General features: G+C 44.6%; 2 protein-coding genes across 2 annotated transcripts in view; both read right to left on the bottom strand.

The window, feature by feature from the left end:
• The window catches only part of STOX2 (storkhead box 2), a 152,887-nt gene extending 135,188 nt beyond the window's left edge, over positions 1–17,699 (bottom strand). Inside the window, exon 1 of the mRNA XM_069855902.1 lies at positions 17,396–17,699. Within this exon, the coding sequence (XP_069712003.1) occupies positions 17,396–17,699 (304 nt within the window). The remainder of the gene's footprint in view (positions 1–17,395) is intronic.
• WWC2 (WW and C2 domain containing 2) overlaps positions 1–26,809 on the bottom strand; it is a 298,844-nt gene that overhangs the window by 22,520 nt on the left and 249,515 nt on the right. The window lies entirely within an intron of this gene.

Here is a 26,809-nt window from a genome sequence, read left to right as displayed (position 1 = left end):
AGAAAAACTTCATTGCTCTGCTCATTTTCTCCACAGGACTCATTTCAATCAGCTTCTTCAATATAGCTGCTCCTTGCTTTGGAGCACTCTTTAACCTTTCCTTGCACCTTTTTTCTAATTCTCTGGGTTTTTTCATACTTTTTTTGTTTGGTTGGTTTTTGGTGCGTTTTTCCAACTTAGGGAAACAAGCTTCGCACAGTATTCAACATACCCATGCACTACAGTGATTACATATTGGTATCCTATCATCTTCAATTTTATTTTCTGTTTCCTAAACTATAAGTTTACAGAAGGAAAAAGCCCATATGTTAAGTTTGAAACAAACTGGTAAAACACTACAGGTTCCAAAAAAATCAAATGAGGAAGCCTAATTTCCTTCCTTAATTTCTGCAGTTTTCTGTTTACCTTTCTGTTATAAACTTAGATACATTTCTCAAATGTTTTTCCATCCTTTAGAATGAAATGTAATGAAAAAGTAAACCATAAATGAAAAGAGTACTTGGGCTGCTCCCTGAAGAAGGCTGAGAGAAGTCTTTGGTCCAGTTGCATTCTCAGTCAGAATAAATATGCAAAAAGTCCTCCAATGGAAAAGAGGTGATCTTCAAAGCAAAAAAATCCAGCTGCAGTTAGGAAGGCAATTCACACTCTTGCATTTAAATATACCCAACAATAAGTTCTTAAAAGGAACAAAGACATTTTAATTGTGTCTGTTGTGCATCTGCATTCTCAGCATTGTCCGGTCATCAGCATGAACTCCAGTCATGAGTGCCAGTGCGGGATGCCCAAGGCCACCACCATAAACACAGGCGGACACCCAACACAAACATGGGATGGGGAAGGAAAAAAGATTTAATTTAAATGAATAGCAAAATGACTAAGTGAAGGAAATACAAACTGCACCAACAATAATCCTTTGAACACATTGTCTGTGTTCTTCCTCTCACTGTTTACGATGTACAATAATGAAACTCAGAAACTTCCAAAGAAACAGGACAATGCTTTTACTTTCAAGGAGTCAGGTAGCAACGGTGTGACATGACTTGCCTAAGCACTGCTAGCTAGTCAGAAAATAATAAAAAATTAGGTTTTGATCAGAAAATAGTCTCCTATCTAATACAGCTAAAGACTCCTGTCTAATAAAATCAGGCATGCCCTTACCAATGTATTAGCCAGACAGGCAACTCTGGATTCTGGTTTTAGATATCTTGTAGGTAACTGCCTGGGCTTGTAAATGCCACTGTACTGCATTTCTAGCAATGCTTTGGGCAGCATCTTTTGTATGAGTTATACCATCAGGAAAAGTATATAATCGCACTCAACTGGCAGTAAAGCTTCACTTACACACACACTTCTGAACTGTTCAAACATAAAACAGAATAACTGGAACACGTGAGTAGAGAATTGCCTGATTTTACCCCTCCATATCTTCTACAATTCACCCAAAACCAGCCACTTACAAAGAAAGCTATAGTTTGTCTGGGAGATAACAGAAGAATGCATTTACTCTCGCTAGCAACAAAATAACATGAATATTCAACTTTACCAGCAGTCTTCATAGTTAGCCTAGAAACCAGCAGTGTTCATAATTAGCCTAGAATAACAATGAAAAATGTGCCCTCCCCTCTTTACTGAGACCAGGGTGAGTCTGGCTCCAGCATTTACAGAATGGTTTTACCCAACTGTCATCATTCATGTTGTCTTCACAATCACAAAGAGAGCTGTACATTTCTTCAGAAAGAGCACTCTCCTTCTGGAGACACAGAAAGTATTTCCTGGCTGGAACTTCAGAAGTTGATCTGATTTAATGGCAAAACAGATTTTCTTGGGCAAGAAGAGAGGAAAAGCATATTAGAAAAAATCATAGGATGAATTGCAAACTCTGTGTTTTTATATATTATTTCTCTCCTGTGCTCCCCTTAGCTTGAGCCATCACTATTTCTCATGTCAGTAGAAACACAATCTAACTCCTGCTCTCAGTGGATCTTTTATGTAAGATAGGATGGGAAGCTCTATAGTTACCAAGCTTGCCTCCTCAAGGAGCCCACTAGGGTTTTGGTAACAGCTCCTAAAAGCACAAGGGTCCTCTATTTTCTTGGCTGCTTCCTTTAACTAGTCCCTTTCCAGATCTGCTGCCGTGTGGTCCCCCAAATCTGCTGACCAGCCACACTGAACACAACCAGTCTAACCCTGCACCAGGAGCAGGTTAATAAATAGGTTGTACTAGGAATTGAAGTAGATAGGCTAGAAAGCTTGAAAACTGTACATTTTCTGTGGTTTTAGTGACATCACAGTCCATGAAAAAATACATAACTGGGATGGGGTTTTTTTAAATAGTTTATTCAGAAGATGAATTTTCTGCGAATCAATGAAGCACTTACTTTTATAGCCCTGAGGTTTTCATAGCCCAATCAGGCTGTGGAAACATAGAAATCAAAGCGTGGTCGTTGTCTCCTCCTCCCCTCATTCATGGAGAACAACTTCTTCAAGGCCCACAGCCTCGGTTAAGTGTTTTCTGCCAGAAGGCTGAGATAAGAATGAAAGGAAGGAGATAAGATGGAAATGCTCACTAACAAGAGTAGTTGGTGAGTCTAAAGCCAGACTGAAAACATGTTTTAATGAGCTGAGTAAAAAGGCTGTGGTTGCTCAAGGAGCAGGTCTACTGCAGACCAAAAAGTCACAAAAGAAGTGGAGAAATGAGGTTAGAAGAGAAAGAAAGAGCACTTGGTTAATTTGTTTTTTGTAACTTCCATTCACCAAATCATTCCAACCTAATTTCTCAGCATTCAAGGAAAGGTCAGGCTTACTGGCCATTTCAAAAGGTCTACCACAATTACTCAAGGCACAGATTGCTGGGTTTCTGGCAAAAAAACCCACGTTTAAACCATGGAAGAAGAAGCTGACAAAAAAATAAGCCTTTCCCAAGAACAAGCAGCACAGTATGAAGAGATCCTTCTATAAAAAGCTGCTGGCAACTATGTCTCTGTCAGTCACCTTAAGCATCTGTCAAAACAGACTAATATGGCTGAAGCAGGCCAATAATTGATGTTTTTTTCTGTGCTTTTTTGCTGGTCTTTTTTGTTGGTGTTGTTGGTTTGGGGCGGGTGGTGTATTAAAGAAGGAGCACACTGCAATCGAAGGCATCAGCTGCCTGTTCTTGTACATAGCTGAGCGTTCAAGAAGACATCCCATTTGCATCAAAAAAAGACAGTGTCCAAAGAGTGTGGGTGGAAGAGCCAGCCAGACACTGTGTGCTCCCGGGTCTCCCACAGAAACTGGAGGCAGGAGGACCAGGGGAACCTGTTATGCAGGAGCCAGAGTTACAAAAGGGCCTTTCCAACATGCAGGAAACATAGAAACCATCCATAAGATCCACCAGAGCTGCTATAGCTGCTGCTGTATTTAATGGGGCATTATAAGTTGGATGATGTGAGCAATGTGGCCCCATCTCAATGCTGGTCCTGCTGTGAGGTTTGGACCTTTGGAGGTCCCTTCCAACCTGAATTACCTTATGATCCCATGAATACCTGTTTACAGACTGTAATGCAGAGGAGGTAAGATTGCAGGTCCACATCAAATTATCCCGATCTCTCTTTTCCTCCCTCCACACCCCAGGTTAGGTTTTCAGCTGCCTCACAGTGGGCTCAATTGTCTGAGCAAAGGGGAGAGCAAAGACTTGGAGACCTTCACGGTGCCAACCCACACCAGCTCAAACCACCGTGGCAGTGCAAATACAGCGGGAAGTTCAGTCCCTGTAGTTAAACGTCTGAAAACAGACCTGCGTGTTCCTCAGCTAAGAGGAAGCAGGGATAAAAAAGGCAAGTTAGGGACAACACTGGTAGAGATCGACTCAAGCACTTTCCATGCCTACCCTATCGGGTCCCAGCAGATGTTTTCTCAGCCCGCTTGTTCCTGCAGCTGTTCAGAACCATGCCTCGTCTTATGTTTTTAAGGGTCAAAAAAACTCGAGTCTGACTTCAAAGGAAAATATCACCATACCCACTCCAAAAGCCAATTTTTGGAGGCTCAGTCCCAGCTAGTGTAGCGCGAACTGGAGGCAAAGGCATTTCTGGAGCCATCAGGAGAGACAAGACATCTCCAAGGGAAGTGGAGATGGTAGAAGGAGCTAGAGCAGAGTGCAAGCAGCTGGGGAGTAGGTAGGCTGGGCAGGGACAGGTTGTTACCAACTCTTCATCACGCTGGTGTGATCGTGGCACAAAGCCACCGTGGAGAGGAGAGCATGCACACTGGCACAAGCTTTTAAGCAGAGAGATAGTATTGACAGAAGGTCAGTCACAGATAAAGGCAAAAGTCACACTTGCGAAGTTCACAGAAAAAGAAATTCAAAAGGCAAGACGTTAAGAGCCCTGAGGAATTCACTGCAACTGCTCAGTTTGAAAAGGAGGGTTACAGTTTCCCAGCACTGCAGTGTAGATAAACCTTAGCTGGCTTAAATCTAGGGACTTAAGCCACTTGCTGCAGCAGCTCATCACAGGCTGCCTAAGCAGCAAAGTGAGTTAGCCACTCCTGAAAACCCTACCCTAGCTGGCTAGCTCAAAACTAGCTCAGATACATCTATGTTCACCTGCATCACATGCAGGAAAAATCAAGAAGCCTAACAATGAAGCAAAGCTTGGTCATCTTGCAAAAGCACAGAGATCTATGGTTTCAGTAAGAGAACACAAAACTCCACAAGATGCCACTTCCCTTTCCACTCTCACTTTTCCAGGATGAGATCAGGTCATTTTCCCAGTTGTACTTCTAAGCATAGAGAAGACAATCGGACAGCACTGACAAAAACGCTTCAATAGAAGACACAGAGTTCCCTTGAGGTGCAAATCCCACCTTTTCTTACCATGTTTAGAAAAGAGCAAGCCTGTGGGAAGTCATATGCAGTACTAAAGCCTACAGTCACCATAACTCTACTCAAGCTCTCATAAGACTACCACATACAACTCGTTCATGAGGAAGGCTAAGAGGTGCCACTACAAGTAATTACTACAGCCCAGATGGTGAGAAAACAGAGAAAGCAAATCCAGGCAGGTTTGGGGCAAAAACTCTTTGCCTGGTTACCTACTTACAGATTACCTCTCATTCACAGGTAACCTCCTCTGTGACTGCAGTTATCTAAGGGTTTGCACTGGGAGAGCACCTACAGACTTCAGTCCTGCGTCAGCACTGCAGTGCCCAGCACATCAGTCTGACAGAGCCACCAGTTCTCTTCCCCAAAGCACTTGTGCTGTCAAACACAAGACAAGGAACAACGTTTGGATTGAGCTTTTCAGCAGGCAGCCCTCAAAGTCCCAGTCATCCCAGCCTAACTCCATTCAGGCTGCTCAAAAAGTTACCACCACAGGTGACCTCAAAGCAAAGAGGAGATGCAGAAAAGGTGCAGATCCAGCACTGAGGCTATGGGTAGTTGCCATAGATCAGGAACTGGGAGCTATCAGAAGGTAAGGTCTGACGAAGTCTGCAGCAGCTGGTAAGGGAGCACAAATTTCAGCTGCAGACTCAGGTGTTAAAATATTGGGCTTGGCAGGTCAGTGGCTTTCAGCTTGCAGTCTTTGCGGTCTACAGAACCCCAAATGATCTGTGAACTCCTTTCCAAAAGGTCTACAGAAAGGTTAAAGTGAAAAGTGACAATTATATTTGCTGTATTCCCATTGGAAAGTCAGCAATCTGCAAACAAAAGAGAGCAGAGGACTACTACACCAGCAGGTTATTACTCACTGGGACAGGAGGCAATGCTAACGAATTAAAGCAATGGAAAATCCGCAGGAACTGGAAATGGGTGCACACAAGCACTGAGCAAGTTCACTGGCATGTAAAAAGAAAAAAATTGGAACAGCAGGTCCCAGTTGTTCAACATTTTTATAGCTAGTGGGAAAAAAACTTCTGTCAAAATTATTTCCTTTTTACCCCCATCACTCATCACAAAAATCAACTCTGAAGTACGTAGCTCACTTTTCTTCCACCTCACAAGATGATTGGTGTCTAGTGGCTCCCGACAGACAGGATATGTTTTGTTCTCTGTCTCAAAATAAACACTGAAGAGATTGGAAAGACTGCACTGGGATTAATTTAAGTAACCACTGAAACCTGAAACCTAACAATTATCCAAGCAGAAAAATTAGAGACCCATGCACTGGCATAGAGATAAATCTGTTTTTCCTATTTAAGATCAAACCTGTCACTGAATAAGACTAGCTATTGACAGAGAAAAGCAGAACAACGATTGCTGTAGTGATTCTGACACTAAAACATTTTACAGCCATACTGTACTTCAAAGGTAGCCAAGAAGCAAGTCCCTACAGACCTTCCAAAAGCTAGCTATTTGGCATTGGCTTCATCAAGGAGCTCTAGCTGTACACCTCTAACAAAGACTAACACTCAGAAAATACCTTGGAAACAAAAGCAAATGACTTTAATTAATAAGAAATCTATAAACTAAAGGCTAGAAACAACTGCCATAAATAAAAAATGACAAGATGATAGCCACTAATTGTTGTCCAAGAACAGAAACCAGAAATACAGTAGGTCAAGTTGCCTACTTTTTGCGACTTCATCTTTGTTGACAAAATATTAATTAAGATTTCCTCTTCGTACTTTTCCTGAAGGCACCTACAGACCCTCGATGAACTCTTCTGTTTATGTTTTCAGAGTATTATACACGCCAAAAATAAAAACGTGAAAAGCACTAGTCCTGATTTTGCAAGCTTAACTATCAAAGGGCTCCTGGCTTAGATGCAGATGACCCACCCTTGGATTAATCACATAGATTAACTCCTCAGATGAATTTCTTAACAACAGTCAGGCAAATACAAGAACATACAACACACCTGTATTTAAAAATGTGAGCTCTCCCACTAAAGTCTGACTTAATTTGTTACATGCACATGTGGACATCTGCATCTTGTTGAATCAAGACCACTCAAAGTAATGGAAAAACTCTTAAAACAGCACTTAGAACATTACATACGCCCTCACATCCATATCTACATGAAGGAACCTAAAATTTCTCTGAGAAACGCTGCAAAGCTTCACAGCCCTATGACTCCCTACCCATCTCGCAGGCGCCTCCCAGTTGTCTGAAAGATGGAGATGATACCACATAGCTAGACCTACTAAGAAAATGCACTAAGTACTATTGAAGTCTCCACTTCTGATAAAAAGAGCAGACCTGACACCTAACAGACTTTCTTCCCTACCACATGAAACACTACATCCAAGATTATTTGTCAATACTGACAACCGGGCTAGCCTCCCTTCTCAGTTTCCCACTCCTTATAGATGTTCATATTCATTAAGAAGACTTAAGAAGATATGGATGACGCCTCGTCTCAAGATGCCTGTTTGAAAAATATATTTGTTTCTAGAGCATCTAAGATTGCAGACTGAAAGTTAACATTTTCCTGCTCCTTATTTTCACAGTTTACCTCTTCGTGACTATTCTTCTCTGCACCTTCTCATAAAACTAATGTTTTGCTCTTCAATTGCATAGGATTTTTCAGTCAGTAACACCAAGAAAGTATGTCTTTTAAACCAAAAGGACACTTGTGACAAATTATCAATGACAGTAGGAAAATTCCATATCCTCAAAGCTTTTTTCAGCCCCATTTAAGAAACAATGAGTGAATGTGCCCCTTTAAATTCTCTTTCCTCAAATTAAACTAGGGAAAAAATTCACACCCTTTTATTTATTTTTAATAACCTCTCCTGCTAATAGTGTCTAATATGTTAGATACTGCCTTTGCCTTAAAACAGACCTTAAGATTCTGTTTTCCACTGGTTGAACCGCCTTGTGAACGTGCAGCTAAAGAAAACATTCCTTCAGCCCAGGTGAGTTGCTGACTTTTCGCAGCCAGACCAGGGCCATACACAATGCAACAACAGCAACCAGACAACCAACTGCCCACAGTCTGTTCCTCCTTCGACTTAAAGGGCCATATAAACCCCAGGTATGTGACAGTCCACCAGGACCTCCTTCCTCTAATCCTCTTCCTGCTTCTGTGGATAATTTGCCCTCTTCTTTGGGCTCTCAAGATTACTGATCGCGGTCTTCACAGGAGCCATTTGAAAAGCCTTACCAGGAGGATTCCACTAGCAGGCAAGTGGATGGGAAATCTTCTGCACAGGTGCTGACCTACTTCTGGTTTCAGAAACTTCAGCACCCTCAGATTAAGCAAGGTATACGGGTTTCCACGAGCAGAGACTACAGAGACAAAGGAGGCCCCTTCAGGGAAACCCAAAGAAAACATTTGGCTTGCTCTTAATGCCAGCTATTGTTATTTCATCTATCGATGAAAAGGGAACTTGTCTGGGCACTAACTCTGCAATACGTGCAAGCAAGAGAGCAAATATTTAACACCAGTCTGCCAGAGCGGTAGGCAAGGACATAGTCCACTCCCACATGGGCTGAGGAGCAGCTAGAAGGCTTCAAGGGCACTCTAAGCACATCGAGAATCCTTTTATTATACTAATACAACCTCCTAAAAGAAAACGGGGAAAAAAAAAACCCCAACCCAACCCAAAACCACCAAACTCAAACATATAGAAGTTCACTGCTGCATCACATGGAGCTTACAGGACTTCAGTCACCTCTCTGTAGAACGTGAACACAACAAATTAACAGGCAGTAGTAAATCCCATTTATGTTGAGTTGATCTCTTTGGGAAGGAACACTAGTAATGACCTGTACACACTGCTGCTGGAGACGCTACAGTTGCAGGGCTCTGTAAGCACATGGACACAATGATACAGGTAAAACTAGGTAGGCAGACATATTTACTATTTATTAGGTCTTCCTCACAATGCTCTGGACAAAGGCTGATGCCCCCAGGAACCTATCTTATCTCATCCATATTCTTTGCATGCAGAAATATATTCATGGGTATTACTGCCGAAGTGGAAAATACAACTACAATCTGAATGACTGAATACTAATTTGCCTTTCTTCTTAAGACAGAAGTTGCACTACTCTTGGCATAGGCTTTTTTTATTTTTAAAAATAAGGACCAAAGAAGTTCCTTTTTTTAAAAAAAAATGCTCATTTTATACCCCTACAACATTACCTAAGACACTGCTGCCAAATCTCAGCTTCTTCTAATGCTGGTATTACACTGCAAGTTTTACAATTCCAGATTTAAACAAAGTCCTTGCAGTTATAACTCCTCCTTGCCAGCCTCTGAACACCTAGTGTGAACATCCATTACAGCACATGCAACTTCAAGGCAGCAGATAAGAAGGAGTTAGTGGAGTTGCAATTACTGGCAAGGATTGACACAGAAATGTGCTACCCTGCTACCAATGTAGGGATGAAGCCACTGTTCAGCCACAGTCCAGCTCCAGGTCTTCCTCCCACAAAAATGCACCTTCCTACCCCTTCTGCTGGCACCAGAAAAGGGAAGCAGCCTCCCTCAAGGCCTAGTCTCACTGGCCGCTGCATTTTAGGTCATGTTATTGGGAAAGCAATTGGGACTTGTCGTCATCCAAGAGCCTCTGTCCCCTACTTTGGTGGGATTCCCCATACCAAGACCAGCACTGGGTCCCTCAGCATCTCCGCTCTCCGCTGAAGGCAAGCATGAGGTACCCCATGTACCTTATGAAGCAAAAACTACTTAAAAAATAAACCTTTATGAAGCTACCCAAACCACACTCTTGAAATAGAAAGATTTTTCACTGTCTCAGTGTATAGATCTTGTAAAGAACCAAGTTTAGCATCATTTCATAGAGCCTAAGTGAATTGGTTTGCATTTCTTAAAGAGCAATCTTTGATACACCTGCATATCCCTTCATTAAACATCTGACAGTGGAATTCAAGGTTAAGGTAAAAGTCTACTGTACTTCACTCGAACTTCTGCTGTTTTGGTGTCCCACCCCAAGTCACTCCCCTCAAGGAAGAACAACTAAGTCTCATATTGCATAGGTTAGAAGTCTATCCAGCTCCAGAAAACACATTACAGAAGTCATTATACTGTGTATATTTAAATGTACAGTATAGTAGCTTTCTTTCATAAGAAAATAAAAAAAAAGAGGCTTAATAAGTGCCAATGGCAATATTACACCATTGCTATTCTGCTATTGAAAAAAAAAAAAAAGAAACAACTGGAAGAACCACTACTCAGATTCTCTGGGTTGTTATTGACCCTTGAATGCATGCTTTATTGCTATTGTGGCTCAGAACAGGACCCTGATTAAAAAAGGGCCTTGAAGACCTGCTCTAGTGTCAACAGGAATGCACTTTGTTTCATCAAAATATACGTGTTGGTACATTCTTAACATTCAGATATTTCTTGTCACAGTTCTCAGGTGAAATTCCAGGTCATAAATGGAGGGATCAAGTACACAGGACAGAAGAAAGCATGTTTACGTATTAGGTGAAGGAATTTTATTCCAAGAACATAATACCCTTAAGAAACTTTCCAGATCTTGCCCACCCAGGGAGCAGTCTTGATATTGGAAACTGGAGACTGCAATAACATTCCCAGCAGTCAACATCATCAGAAAATAATCAAAACATTTATGCTTTTTGTATATAAAACAAAGAAACAAAGTTTGGAGATAGCTTGAATTTTCAGAATGCAATTAAATTTCTGCTACTGCAGAAAACTTATTAAGAAGTTCCTCCTATCCTCACATTTCACAGCCACAGCTTCTGCAGGGGAAACCACCATCTGGTTGCAGCTTTTATTTTCTCCAAACCCTTCAGCCTTTCCTTGACTACCAAGAAAAGAGGAGCCTGGCCATTCCATCTTTGCCAAAGCCAAGGGAAGGTGTGGTGTTCTCAGAAAGCAACTTTGGATGCCAAGACTCTTGGAGATCATCCGATCCACCTGGGTTGCATCTTTTCTGCTACTCTCTCTAAGTGGATCTGGAGCTCAGACGAGAATGTGGTAAAGCTTTGGCATACCCTGCCTGGGGGACAAGCTGTAATTCTCCTGGCCAGCAGAAAGGAGGAAAGGTTCACCCTACAAATGAATGGCTCGAGGCAATAACACCAAAAGAACTAGGAGTGAAGTTATCCTTTACAAAGGAGCAGAATCAAAAACCTGCCACTCAAGCCCAAGGATAGTAGTGTTTTCATATACAGTTGGCCCTTCCTATAGCATCTCTGTACTAAACACACATTTTTCTAGAAAAAAAAAAAACACAGCAAAAGCAAACAAAACATTTAAAGCTAAATTTTAAACTGCGGCAACATGAGAAGAAGGTCTGAACTTAGTCCACTAAAATCATTAGCGTTTGATAAATTAAATATTAAGCACCATGCCTCTAAACCAGCAAATTACAAAGACAGGATAAAGTTGGAAATGTGCAACTGAGGTTTTGTGCCGCAAAAACACGAAGCAGAGCAGGCAAGATAGGGGTGGCCTGTGGCTGGCAGCCCCATGGCCATCTCTCGACATGGCCCCCAGGCACTCCATCCGCCTCAGCTTTTGTAAAACCAAAAATGACTATGTACAAAACGAGAGCAGAACAGAGGGAAAGGTGACTTAGTGAGTGGCTTGACAGCAGGTGATGCTGGCAGCCCAGGAGCCCACTTGAAGCACTGGGAATAACACCTGACAAGAGATTCATTCAATGTGCATCCACCACGCCACATAAAGACAAGGGCCCTTTGACAAGGGAAACAAGAAGCATTTAGTTAAAGGCCAGACCCTCACACACTGGCAAAAAGATAGAGAGAGTGAGGGCCCTGGTGCCACTTCTGCTTTGGCAAAGCGCAGCGGCCAAGGGCTGCTCTCAGCCTCCATGGTTCCCTTATAGCATCGCTTCTTTATACAGAGCGTACAATTAACTTGTTAGGCTGGATGACTTATTTGCCACCAGGAAGGCCTCTTTACTACACAATGATGTCCTTTGTGACAGGGGAGGAGGTAGGGAGACAGTACTAGCTGGTCATTAACCTAATAAATCCTTCACTTGCATTAAATAACGAATACCATGTGTCAGCGTATTTTACTTTGGTTCTTCAAGAGAAGCCACTTTCAGTGAAAAAAAAGAAAAAAAAATGAAATCCAATACATTGTATCTTTCCTTTCTTTGAAAATATATTTTCACAATACATTTTAGACAACCTGCAGTAGTCTTGCAGTCATCCACAGCTTTCTTTAAAGAGCAGAAAAAGCATTTCTGACAAGAAAAAAGACACAAACCACATACTGACAAATCAGGCACTTTATATGCAGTCCATACTCATTTAGCTCTTGCCGCTCTCTCCCCAGCCTCTAAAAGCTGTTTTACAAAGTACATTAAAGGCCCAACCCAACACTTGTGAGCAGCAAGGTTCTTCTCTCAAAGTTGGGCGTACATTCATAAGTAGCTCAGCCAGGCCATCAGCTTAAGTTTACCCTTTTTTTTTTAAGGTTGCAATAATCACCTCACAGATATAAAAAGTGCTTACTGGATCTCTATAAACAGCCCTAAGTTGGGGTGGGAGAGAAGGAGGAAAAAAATCATAGATAAAATCCCACGAAGTTCCCATGGTAATACCAAAAGGCACACAAATTGTGTAGATGAGTGCGGTAAACTCCTACTCAGAGGTTTTATTACTATAAAACCTAATGCTCCCTCACTGAAAAGAGATTTTCATTATATAAAGGAGATAATTGGGAGGAAAAAAGACAATTCACAATTTATGACTGGCTATAGATGAATAAAGTTTAACGTCCAACAGTCTACACTGCACCATAATCACCCATTAATGACTGGAAAATTCACTTTGCAAAATTACTGAACCTAAACTGGTGGGGTGTTAATTTAATTTTTGGTGGCAAGAGAGAACACCACAGGGAGAGAAAAGAAAGAGAGCACTTAGCTCCAGCTCTCAGAGCGGCAAAAAAAGTTCCCCCCCCACACGCCTGGCTGAGCAGGAACAATGCACAACAGCCTGCCCCCACGAACTTTGCTGAATTATAACTCCTGCTAGTTAGTTTAATTATTGCACATACATTTCTTGAAAACACCATTTGAAACATCAGCTTCTAATTGGAGAAATTGCTCTGGGCATGACCGAAGGGTTACTGTAAAGTTGGTCACTTCTCTTCAAGCAATCCTCCCAAAAGGGCACGGCCCTTCCACAAAGCCTATGAAAACCTCTCAAAGACACCCATTGTCCGAGACACAGAAATTAAGTGCAAGAGATATAGAAGGAAGTCTCATCTGGGAACACAAAAGGCAATGAAGACACGAAAATGAGGTAGAGCATCCTGCTACACCACCAGCGCCTTGCATAGAAGAGCTGAAAGGAGAAAAAATAAAAGAGCTTCCAGGATGACAAATATTAGTGGGTGCAAATGGAAGGTGTGTCAAAGACAGAAATCTTATTATAATAATAATACTTATTAAAGACTTATGTTGCAAAAGCCTTGCAAAGTTACAAGAAAGCTTCAAATTACCCTTACCAAAGACAACGAATTTCATCATGGGTCTTAGGGTTCACATAAGGATTCCTTGATGCTCTAAATCAGTAAATTTAGCATGTGCTGGTGTGGGGGGTTTGTTTATTCAAAGTCTATTTATGTTTCTCAAAGCTTCGCCTTCAGACAACTTAAAAGCCTAAGATACACCCATCAATTTCCTAACATCCAAGTAACTGGGCACTGAAAACACAGGCACTGAGGGAGCTTTTTATGGTGTAACCATTTAGTTTAAGAAAATTGCCAGAGAAGTAAGTTTTAAAGTAACATGTGAAACACTTTCATTCCCAGTACCCTCAAACCCGAAGATGAAGTGCTAAAGTAACTCTCTGATGTACTTCATGTTCTTGCCCTATATGACGGTCAGATCTAATCTTAAAATTCAAGAATTGCATCTCTGGATTACAATCCACAGAAGAGTCTTATGTCCATTCCCTTTCTGGCTCAGATACACCTGCACCAAGCATATAAAACTGTCCAGTCCCTGTTAAATACAGATTACACTTCAATGAATTTTCCAAGTGTTTTTTGTTATCAAGCCAGGGTGACTTAAACATCACCCTGTTCAGCAATGAGTTTCCTCCTGGTTTACATTTTACAATCCCGGCAGCAGTAAACATGCTATGCATATTAGAGCATCACCAGATACTTTTTACTCCAGTTATCTCTGTGGCCGTCACAATCACACTCGTCAGATCAGCCAAGGCTCTGGACAGCAAGAACCAAAACCCATCAGCAGCACAAGCAGATGTTTGAAAGTCGGGCTGCAGAAGTAATTTCTGGGTCACATTAGCACTTAATGATGCAGAGGAAGGGAAGCATTGTCTGAGGCTTCCCAGCACCTGTGCACTGAGGTCTCGTGCAGCCAAGAAGTAGAGGCATTTCTGTCTCTTGCCCCCTGCCAGTCAGCAGTGAGAGGTCAGGATGCTCCCACACTGCAGGCAGCTTGCTCTTCAGCTACCCTATCCCAGACAGGCTTCAGAGGCAGGAAGGGCAGCAAGCCACCTCCACCTTCCTGCAAGCAGACAGACAGACATGGGCAGACATTAATTGACCCCACCTGGTACCTCCAAGGTCCTGGGGTGCAGAGAATATCTCCCAGGTCAGCCCCATGCACCCCCTCACTGCTATGCCTGACCACAGCAAACCCCTATCACCAGCGCAGCGCTGGGGCTACCTGGGTCAGAGCAGCAGCAAACAGCAGCTTCACCTTCATCAAAAATACCATGCCACCTTTTCCCCTTGACCCAACCAGTTATTTATTAACAGTAGTAAGATATTACTGTTCCACATAGGCAGGTTTTCCTCTCAGCCTGACACTGCTTTTTTTTTCTTTAAAGCTGAAAAGCATGAGGACTTTTTGTCTACAGGTGTACTGTTCACTGCTTTAACACTACAAAGTGGAGGATAAAGTGGGAGAGAGCTCCTAAATAAGTCACAGCCATTTACACATTAGGCACCTTGTTATGCTGAAAATACAATTACACACATTTAAGCAGATGCTCATGCCCACGGGCCAGACCCTTTACTTTTGACTCTTCTTTAATCACCTAACTTTACAGTAAGTGCAAGTCAAATCTACTTAGATACAAGACCTGAACTATCAGTCTGGGTGTGGAAAAGAGACAGTGGAAAAAAAATTAAAAAAGAAACCAACAAAATCAATGTTACTGTCTCATTTACCCCAGCTAAGGACACTGCACAACATGTAAGACTCTATCGGGACCCTGTTCTTCTTTCATAGCCTTTACCCAAACACTGAGAGGCATTTTCTATTTTTGAAGTCAAATGAAAACTTTGGGCTCCAGCCTTTTATAAATTCACAACAAAGATAAGCCCTCACGGAATGTATATCATTTACACATCAATATGCTTACTTATTAACGTGAACTTATAGCAAAAGCTGTGTTTCCGTATTTTAAAACGGGCCACAAAGACCTGTTTGCATTCCACGTCTGGCTTGAGTAATGTCAAGTCCGCGTGCACCCTTCAATAGCCCTCCTGCACAGCAGGCTGGGGAACGTCACCCACTGGGTAGAGTCCATAGACACCCCAAAATCAAACACTGACCCTTACACTCCATCACACAACAGCACCCACGTGGGAACTCCTCCTGCTTGATCAAACCGGAGGCAAAAAGCCCACATGAGCCATACTGAGCAGCACTACCCACTGCCTGCATCTCTTTGCTTACCACTGCACTTTGTTCCAAAAGTAAAGGCACAAAGTTTTAACAGGCTGGGGTTAACAAAAAACCAGCACATGCAGGTTTTCTCCCCTTGTTTGCTGGCCACGAACAGTAACTCCATCCGAACCCCCACCACAGACCAAGTCCGCTACCTGCCTATCAACTTCTTACCCTCCTCTAAACACTGGTGGAACACCGAAAACTTCCATCACCAGAACAGCATTTACCATCTCTTCTCCAGAGGTTCAGAGGAAATTTCACTATAATGAGGAAAGAAAGGTCCATCAATTCATTTTTAAATGGCAGCTTGTCCTGAGCTTTCCTTTCAGCATGACAAAATGGAAGTATTCAAGCAAGTGTGACCGGGAAATAGTGAGTGACAGAGAAGTGTCTGAAAACTGTGCAAGAGACAATACAGCTGATTAACAGAAGCGATCAGACTCTGCATCCCCTAGTACACAAGGACAGTTAAATGCATTCCAAACTGAGATTAAAAAGGGAAACTGAGAGACACAGATTATTCACACACTCACTATTCTTTGCAGGAACTTTGCTCAATTTTTAAAGGAGGCACAGAAGCATCCTGTTGCAAGGACCTGAAACTCCTAGTGCAGACAAAGCATCCCTAACTCTGTGATCTGTTCTAGGTGCCCACTGCGTAACACACGGGTGATAGGAGTTGTCTATAAGGAAAAGACAGTTTACCTCACCACCACCGCAGTGGCTGTGTGGAGCAACAAGACCTTGACAGCAAAAAAAAGCAAATCCTCACATTTTGTCTTCTCTCCAGAAAAGAGGCTGTATGTGTTTCAAGCTGTGGAGGTTGCAAGTTACCTTAAACCCGAAGGAAAACTACAGTTCTGTTGTTCTTCTCAGCTCCCCAACGTGTTACACCAGCCAGCCACAGCCTTATTTCTTAAGAGGGTTTGGAGTTCTTTTCTCAGTCAAAATAAGCACTACAAACATCTTTGCTTTCCATTCCACCAACTTTTTGTTTCCTGAAGAACATTCAGCAGGAGATACGCTCCTTCCAAGGCCACACTGCACACAAGTGAGATTCTCTTGGAGGAACACACCCTAACTTGAGTCTTCAGCCCACCAGGGCATGACAGACTTGTCACTTGCAGCTCCAAAAGCCACCTGCCTTGCACAGCAGAAAAACACCCATTCCCCATCTACTGGTACTTCTTGCTGTGGAAGACACCTTCACGGCAATAGTGTGACCCAAATTCAAGCGACGGAGGAGATCAGGATAAATGAAATAATTGTAGCAGGTTTATAAATAATCGGTTTATCAGGTCAAGTGAAATAAATTGGTTTAGCAGGACTGGAAATGTTAAAATTATTCATTTTTGTGTTTCTAATGCTATAAAATGTTATTTTTTATGAAGTGATTATAACTCTAAATAGAAGCTTGTAAACGTTAGCAGTTATCGGGGCAGAGGGGAGAGAGCTCCGAGGGGCAGAGAAGAGGCAGAGAGCTCCGAGGGGCAGAGAGGGGAGAGAGCTCTGAGGGGGAGAGGGGAGAGAGCTCTGCGGGGAGAGAGGGGAGAGAGCTCCGAGGAGCAGAGAGGGGAGAGAGCTCCGAGGGGCAGAGAGCGGAGAGAGCTCTGAGGGGCAGAGAGGGGCAAGAGCTCCGAGGGGGGAGGAGAGAGAGCTCTGGGGGGCAGAGGGGAGAGAGCTCTGCGGGGGAAAGGGAGAGCTCCGGCGGGGAGTTTCAGGGAGGGCAGCTCCGAGGCGGGGACCGCGAGCTCCAGAGCAGCCCCAGGAGCGGCGGGGAGCCGGCACCTACCCAGGCACTTGATCTGGAAGCCGCTGGGGGGTTTGAGGGCTCTCCGCGCCCAGCCCTGCCGCAGCACCTCCAGGTGCTCCTCCTCGCCCTGCACCAGCAGCACCCGCTCGTCGATCCAGCCCAGGAAGAAGGTCTCGGCCACGGCCGCCGTCACCCGCCGGTCCCAGAAGTGCTGCATGTTCTCCCGCTTGAAGTCGGCGAAGATCTCGTACCCGACGCGGTGCCGGCCGGGCCGCCCCGCGCCCAGCACGATGGCCAGAGAGTGCGGGGCGATCTGCAGCCGCCGCTCCGCCCGCCGCCGCATGGCCCCGCGCTCCGCTCCGCTCCGGACCCGCCGCTCCGGGCCCGCTCCCCGGGGACCGCCCGCCCCGGGCCCGGCGCCGCCCCCCCCGCAGCGCCCCGGGACGCCCTGCGGCGCCTGGCGGCGGAGAAACCGCGTCCCGGGCCTCGTCGACACCCCGTTCCCTCAGCTGAACGTCGCTGCCCGGCCTGCCCTCCCTGATAAACACACCCCCAGCTTTCCTACAGAAGCACAGAACGGTTTGGGTTGGAAGGGACCTCAAAGCCCATCCAGTTCCACCCCCTGCGACGGGCAGGGACACATCCCACCGGATCGCTGTCCCCTCCAACCCGGCCTGGAACACCTCCAGGGATGGGGCAGCCACAGCTTCCCCGGCAACCTGTGACAGAGCCTCACCGCCCTCATGTCTAGTCTAAAGAGAATCACAGAATCACCAGGTTGGAAAGGTCCCATCGAGTCCAACCATTCCTATCAAACACTAAACCATGCCCCCCAGCACCTCATCCACCCTTCTTTTAAACACCTCCAGGGAAGGTGAATCAACCATCTCCCTGGGCAGCCTCTGCCAGTGCCCAATGACCCTTTCCATCAGAATATTTTTCCTGATGTGAAGCCTGAACCTCCCCTGGTGGAGCTTGAGGCCATTCCCTCTTGTCCTGTCCCCTGTCACTTAGGAGAAGAGGCCAGCTCCCTCCTCTCTACAACCTCCTTTCAGGTAGTTGTAGAGAGCAATGAGGTCTCCCCTCAGCCTCCTCTTCTCCAGGCGAAACAGCCCCAGCTCTCTCAGCCGTTCCTCATAAGGCCTGTTCTCCAGCCCCCTCACCAGCTTCGTTGCTCTTCTCTGGACTCGCTCCAGAGCCTCAACATCCTTCTTGTGGTGAGGGGCCCAGAACTGAACACAGGATTCAAGGAGCGGTCTCACCAGTGCCGAGTACAGAGGGAGAATATTCCCTCCTCCAATTTAAAGCCATTAACCTCCAGTTTCAGGAGACCTCACCCTTCCCCATATGAAACACAGGGGCATCCCCCGGCCACTTCTGGTTTAATGGTCAGTATATTGGTGCTTCTTCCAGTGGTGACCCAGATGTAAATTAAATACCTCATGAGCAGCACTGACCCCGCTGTGTCCAAACATCCTTCACCTTCTCCTTCATCCTTAATAATCCTGTGCCACTTGATGTTTCACGAGGTACTGAAATCTGACAGCGATGGAGCAAGTACAAGGTTCACTCCTAACTTCTGTGGCTTTTTTCCAGCTGTTTAGTATTTTGCCTTTTTTGTGCTCTAGGTCACCATCTGCCTGTGAGGCTTTGGGGATAGTTCAGCGAAAACAGACAAGACATGAGCAGACGTGGAGGGAGTTCTTCCTGGCAGAGCCTGGCCTGGGATGTACATCAAGGCAGAAAGTTGCTGCTCAACCACAGGCACTGGCAGCAGGGTACCGGTTACACTTACAAGAAGGAAGACTTAGGAATCTCACTCCCACCTGATGAAGAAACCTTTGAACACGCAGCAAAACCTTTCTGCAAATGGAGCCCAAGTTCCTGAACCGTCCAGAGCTGTTGCTCCTGAATTCACTCACATCAACATCCCACAAAACTTTTGTCCCCCTTAAAGTATCCCCTGTTCAGTTTTAACCTCATTTGAATCCTGTGGCACTTTCCATCCGGTTTCATCCATTTCTTTCTCCTGGGCACTGTGTAAGAGTCAGCCTCCTCTGGTATTCCCAGTCCCTACTTCTTGGGTTTCATCCAGGGCCGCCTAGGCACTGTACCAAGTAAGGTCAAATTTAGCAGCATCTCAAAGGGTTGTTCAAGGAGACAAATGTATGAAAATAAATTTACCAAAGGGGAAAACAGGGGTAGAATAAATTATCCTGAACCACTGTGAGCCATTTTGTGCTGGGGGCAGAGCCTATTAACATTGGCTTGCAAGTCTGTAACCCCTTCCCAAATACCCAGCACAGCAAGATCTCAAGATGCCCCTCATCTCAGCCAGGGATGGTTTTGATGACGCTAATGTCAATATTGCAGAGGAGCACTTTCACCTTGTCGTTCAGCCCTAACCTTTACAAGAGTACTCCTTGGCATCCTTGTTATTCTCCAAACTGCTTCCCCATGTTCACTTGGGCCACTGATTGCTTGTTACATGAACTAGTCTTAGCGTGTTGAAACTATTGTCATGATCTCGTCATGCTCGTGTTATTCTTACCTTGTGCCTTTGTCCCCTCTGCATTATATCAGCCTTTTATCTCATTCATCATACTTCCATTTCAGTTCTCCTGGGCAGGGCTCACCTTTGTATTGCCTTTGTGTAGAGCACGTCACATTGACATCTTAACTGCTGATCAGAGTCATCAGGTAATCTACAGGCTTGGCTGGGTTTTGAGTTTTTATACCTACTTGCAAGAACAAAGAAGCCAAATGAAGCCTTTTGATTTCTTAGGTTTCTGCACTGGATACATAATGAGTACTTAGATGTGGGTCCCCACATTTTGCTTACAGCCCCCAGATTCCATGTCCTAACCAAATCTGTGATCCTTCTGCTGTCTCTGGAAAAACCACATGTTCAGCCCAGCTTGCTGGGCAACCTTTGGTCATGGCAACAGCATTGTTCCCTCCGTAGCTGAGCTCCTTTTCTCTTCAACACTATTTTCTGAAGCAATCGGTGTGGTAAAACACACCACATAGTCATTTGTTTCCCCTTGCGAGGCATTTGCAGTAACACTTGCGATCTGTCAACATCTTCCCTACTCTTGAGTTGTTCTCCTGTAAAGGCTAGTCCTCAGCCTGCTAATCCTCTCCCACTCTGCTCATCACCTCTTCCCTGCACTGGCAGACTGGCCCTTCTTCCCTCTCTCCATCCTTTTCTTCCTTCATTGTCACGCACCCCCTCTCCGCAGCTTGCACACGTATAATGTGACACACAAGTGTGACAACAAGGTAATGACGCAGATTACACTATAATTTGTCTAAAACATGTTGGGCAGAGCACAGTGATTGTGGCACAAATCAAAATACACAGTGCATAAGGGGTTAGGTGCCGTCCCCATTAAAGCCAGTGCCAGTATGGCCTTAGCGGGACCTTGAGCCCCTCGTTAAGAGACTCCCCTCGTTTCAAGGCCCTGGGAAAAGGCTATGGAGGACAAGTGTGTATGGAGTAAACAGTTCATCATTCATTATCCCCCTTCTTTCCCATTTCATTACTGATTCAAGCAATTGGTTTTTCCTCAGAATTTTGGAGGTTTGGTTTATTTTGTTTTATTGACATTTTGTTTCTTGCCAGCTTGAGGTTGAACAGCACCTCCTTCCTTTTCATTCACTCTCACTTCAAGGGACTTCTTCCAAGCAATCAAAATCTATAGGCAGATTCAAGCCAATCTGGAATTTCCTGATAGAAACACAAGCAAAAAACAGTCTATAATCTTCTCATAGCCAAGTAATGAAAACAGGTGAAGTGGAACTCCTAAGTGTCTCTGAACTGTTTGGAAAGACAGGCTAGTTGGGCAAAACCTCTGAAGATTTAGACACATCCCTTTGAAACATATCAGCAGCAGCTGAGATCCTCAGCAGACAGCGTCATTTCTCCTAGGTAGAAACAGAAATCCAAACAAAACTGATGGAGCTGTGTTCTCTGGCTGTCTGCACCACCTGATCCAGAACTCAAGTGTGCTACCTCTGCCTGCTGCAAATGTCATCTTATTAAAAACTCCCTGGGAAAAGAGTAACCCCCAGAATTTTGTGTCCAGGCCACAGAATGGAAATGATGGGCTGAGGTGAAATATGTATGTGGTTGTGACTCCTCGATTTTTATGCAGTAAAGCAAGTTACACAATTTTGCAGCCTACATAGTATGTCAGCAAGTGATATGCCTCAGATGCAGTATTCTGATAAGTGCTTTATTCAGGATTTCTTCCGTGAGAGTTTTTGAAAAGCATTCCCAAGAGGAAAACTTAAAAAAAAATTTCTGTGTACTGATTTTATACAAGTAGAAATGATACCTTCTCTCCTTACTGCCCATCCAGTGTTGGTACCTGGTGCACACTGCACTTCCCAGCCAAGTCACCTAATTCCCAGAAAGAAGCTGCTCTTACTGTTACCGTGGGTGTTTGAATGCCTGAAGCATTTGACAAGAAACCACCAAGCCGTCACAGAACTGCCAGCTACAGATTGCCCGGGTTTTCTTTAACATGTATGCATCACGTGAAAGAACACTGGAGACTCACACGGGTGGCCCAGTGACACAGAGCTCAGTGCAACTGCTGTCATCAAATACAGCACTTACTGGAACCCTAATGAGAGCAGAGCTTATGGACCTCAATAGTAAATTTTGAGGAGAGTTGCCCCCTCCTGCTACCCCAGCAGAGAGCTACTAGAGTCTGGCTAGTCTTGCTCACACACAGAGTCAAGTTAAACACAGTCGAGGGAGGTGACCCCCTCCCACAGTAGAGGAGGATCAGGTTCACGATCAGGTTCAGGAACCAGAACATATTTAAGTCAATGGGACCTGATGAGATGCATCCCAGAGTCCTGAGGGAATGGGCCAATGTGGTTGCTGAGCCACTCTCCATGATATCGGAAAAGTCCTGGCAATCAGGAGAAGTCCTTGGTGACTGGAGGAAGGGTAACATTGTGCCCATTTTTAAAAAGGGCAGAAAAGACAACCCTGGAACCACCAACCTGTCAGCCTCACATCTGTGCCTGCGAATATCATGGAACAGATCCTCCTAGAAGCTGTGCTAAAGCACATGGAGGACATGGAGGTGATTAATGGCAGCCAACACGGCTTCACCAGGGGCAAATCCTGTGACAGACTTAGTGGCTTTTCTATGATAGAGTAACCGCAGCAGTGGACAGGGGTAAACTGAGAGATGTGATCTATCTAGACTTCTGTAAAGCCTTTGACATACATCATCCTTCCCACATCATCACATCCACACATCATCCATCCCACAATATCCTTCTCTCTAAACTGGAGAGATATGGAGTTGGCAGACGGTACAGTGGATAAGAAACTGGTTGGAGGGTTGTATTCAAGGAGTAGTTGTCAATGGCTCGAAGTCCATATGGAAATCCATGACAAGTGGTGTCCCTTAGGGGTCCGTACTGGGATCGATACTGTTTAATATCTTTATCAATGATATTGACAGCAAGACTGAGTGCATCCCAAGTTTGCCGACAACACCAAGCTGAGTGGTGCAGTTGTCACATGCGAAGGACAGGATGTCATCCAGAGGGACCTGGATAGACTTGAGAAGTGGGGCTGTGAGAACCTCATGAGTTTCAACAAGGCCAAGTGCAAGGTCCTACACCTGGGTCAGAGTGATCCCCAATTTCAGTACACGATGGGGGATGATGTGATTGGGAGCTGCCCTGCAGAGAAGGACTTGGGGGTGCCGGTCAATGAGAAGCTTGACATGAGCCAGCAATGTGTGCTCACAGCCCAGAAGACCAACATATCCTGGGCTGCATCAAAAGAAGTGTGGCCAGCAGGGCAAGGGAGGGGATTCTGCCTCTCTACTCCCCTCTTGTGAGACCTCATCTGGAGTATTGTGTCCAGTTCTGGAATCCTCAACATAAGAAAGATAGGAAGCTGCTGGAATGGGTCCAGTGGAGGGCTACAAAGATGATAAGAGGGTCAGAGCAACTGCCATACGAGGACAAACCTGGAGAAGAGAAGACTCCGAGGAGAACTTATAGTGACCTTCCAGTACCTGAAGGGGCTACAAGAAAGCTGGGGAGAGATGGTTTACAAAGGCTTGTAGTGACAGGACTAGGGGAAATGGGTATAAACTGGAGAGGGGCAGATTTAGACTAGACATAAGGAGGAATTCCTTTACCATGCGAGTGGTGAGGCACTGGCACAGGTTGCCCAGGGAAGCTGTGGCTGCCCCATCCCTGGAGGTGTTCAATCGATATTCTATGGTTCTATGATCTTATGATTCTAAACTGGCCCTGGCTTTTGGTTTTGCTGCTGCAGATGTGCAGGAGAAGGGCCAGGATCAGGTATGACATTAATGTACAGGTCTGATGCTCTTCTTGTCATACTTTGAAAAAAAATGGGAGCAATCACAGAAGAGCGAATGCTCTAAAACAGCAGAGATCATGAAAAGTGAAGGCAGCTTGCATCTAAGAAAAGCAAGGTGGGGGAAGGGGTGTGCTAGTGATTGTTCTTTGATACTCTTCCCAGAAGTTTGGCAGCTTTTGTAGGTAAATATAGCTCTACATCTCCATAGTTTGAATCGCACAAAGACTGATTTGCCTTCAAGTATTCCTTAACTAGCAATTCGTTTAGCTTTACCCTTTTGTTTTGGTAACTGTTTTTTGTAACATTGGGCTACACTTCTCCTGTTTGTAAAGTCCCTTGAGACCTGCTATTAAATATCATCCTGGCAATGCCTGGTTGACCATCTCTGCTCTGGTAGGAGCCGAGTATTTCTGCACTTGTTCCTGTCTTGCCATCCTCCACCCAGAAGCCCTGCTCAGAAGTCCTCATTCAGGCAGAGTTCCCAGTGAAATCAATGGGAGTTTCCCACGTGAGGAGTGATGAGCTAGATCCAAACTAAACACCCAACTAATAAGCAGTGTAGGAAACAGCTGACTGCATCATTTTTAAGCTCTGCGCTTCTACCTGACTCAGACTTGCTGGCATCAAGAAGGATCCCAGAGGCAGGATGCCACCCAAGGGAGGAGATCCCTGGTTATCGCAGGCGTGCCCCTCTTCCTCTCCATGAAAATCACTGGCATTGGCATTAAAATTTTGCAAGGAGGTGACTACCGCTTTGGTAGGTGAGCCAGTAGGTAGACAATTATCTCTTGTCTGCTTAACAATAGCCTACAGATACTGCAGAAGTTAGGCTGACCAGGAAGAAAATTACCTGCTAGCAGACACAGAAAACAAGTTCCCACTTCACTCACAGGACACATTTAACACAGGGTACAGGCCTCTCACATTCAGACTCAGGTGCCTATTTTTAGACAGGTAAATAACACTGCACTAAGACTTCTAGACTGGGAAGCCCTTTAATTTTATTTATTTATGAAGTTGCAAAGAATTACAGTTACAGATGCTTTGAAGCCAAAAAGCTAGTAACCATCCCATCATAGTGGCACAAGTAAATGGGGCCAGAATAGATTCCCTATACAAGAAATTCTTGACTGTAAATTAATAATGAGGGAAGAGAAGGCCATGTTCATATCTTAACCATCTAAATATATTTGTTTAGAGCAGAGAGACTTGTATGTGCTATCCAAACTATAATTGTCTCTTATCTGCTATTATATTTATGATTGCTTGGTTTACAGTCCAACACTAAGACTGGAGCTTAGACAATGTATTTGACAGAGGCAGGATTTTGTTTCACATTCTGTAGCTGTGCTTTACTGGAGTCATAAAGTACTCAATACTTGCAGGTAACGTGCAATTTTGATTATGAAAATGGCACACCCGTTTGCTTAAAATATCTGCTTGTTATTTTGCCTTGCAAGACCCACTGAAAACACATTCAAGCAGCTCGGGCACCAAAATAACTGGATTTTTATTTGAGTCCTTTACCAGTAATAGAAAGAAATTGTGAATTAATTAATTTTCATGAGTGCTCAGGAAGAGAGAGTAATAAAATCTGCTTCTCCGCTCTTTTTCATATCTTCTTTCACATCCAGCAGCGAGAAGCAGGGGTTCTGCTGACTCCCGACCCAGCTAAGCAGAGGGTTGTGGCTGATCCCTGGCAGTTCTCACATCATTGAGTTAATGACTCCAGTGTCAGCCCAGGGTGATCAGGAGGTCTCCACCAACCGTGGCTCTTTAATCTGAAATTTCTCTGCTTTGAATAGGTGTGTTTTCCTCCTACTGCCCCTTCTCATGTAGTGCAAGGCAAGTCCTGTAAGTAACTGCTACAGGCAGTGCAAATTTCACCAAGGAGGATGAAATATGATAAAATACATATACCTCTAGGAGTATGTAAATGTCAATATCATACATAGACAAAGTGAGGTAAAGAGCAATCCTTCTTCATGTGACATGCACAGCCAAGATCTCCAACCTGTACAAGCTCGATTTTCCTGTAGGGATCCTATTAGACTGAGAACAGAAAGGAGAATGCGGTGACCCATGACTCTGCACCTTCATTTGGGGAGTATATTCGGTGCCTAAGCAGGAAAGCAAGGTCAGCAAGAGCTGACCAATTCTAAATGAAAAATTAAATGAATGCTTTTACCTTACAGAAGAAGAATTTAAGCAACAGCTGCTACTGCAATACCAACCGGGGTTGGAGGAGGGAGAAAAATTTAAAAAATAATAATTATAAAATAGAATGTTGCATGAGGCACTCTGCAGGGAGGGTGATCAGTGCACAAGGTGTGGGAACCAGAGCTGGGTATGGGCTTTGAAAGCAGCCTTGGCTCTGCCCTGGCAGCAGAGCTGTGGATGACAAGCAGGTGTCAGTCTCAGTTGAACAGATCAGACGTGGGCTTGAAAGGGTGAGAATACTATGCCCCTAAACAAAACTGGAGCTATAAATATAAGAACTGGAGCTAAACAACATAAAAAGGATATGAAACTGTTGGAATTGGTCCAGAGGAGAGCCACAGGGATGATCCAAGGGCTGGAACACCTTCCATATGAGGACAAGTTAAGAGAGTTGGGCTTGTTCAGCCTGGAGAAGAGAAAGCTCCGAGGATACTTCCAGTATCTGAAGGGGCTGCAGGAAAGCTGGGGAGGGACTGTTCACAAAGGCTGGTAGTGACAGGACTAGGGGCAATGGGTATAAACTGGAGAGGGGCAGGTTTAGACTGGACATAAGGAGGAATTTCTTCACCATGAGAGCAGTGAGACACTGGCACAGGTTGCCCAGGGAAGCTGTGGCTGCCCCATCCCTGAATGTGTTCAAGGCCAGGCTGGATGGGGCCTTGGGCAGCCTGGGCTGGTGGGATGTCCCTGCCCATGGCCAGGGATTGGAACTGGATGATCTTTAAAGTCTCTTCCAACTCAAACCGTTCTACGATTCTATGATAAAATAATGAGTTGGTGGGAACCACGAAGTCCATCCCTGTGGGTAGGGGTGAGGAACCTTCACTGGTGGCCCCAGGCTTGGAGGGAGCCAGCACAAGGTGATA

The sequence above is a fragment of the Phaenicophaeus curvirostris genome, chromosome 4 (assembly GCF_032191515.1).
Source record: "Phaenicophaeus curvirostris isolate KB17595 chromosome 4, BPBGC_Pcur_1.0, whole genome shotgun sequence".
In the NCBI taxonomy this organism is placed as follows: Eukaryota; Metazoa; Chordata; class Aves; order Cuculiformes; family Cuculidae; genus Phaenicophaeus; species Phaenicophaeus curvirostris.
The sequence above is the reverse complement of the archived record's forward strand: the minus strand, read 5'-3'. Positions and strand labels throughout refer to the sequence as shown.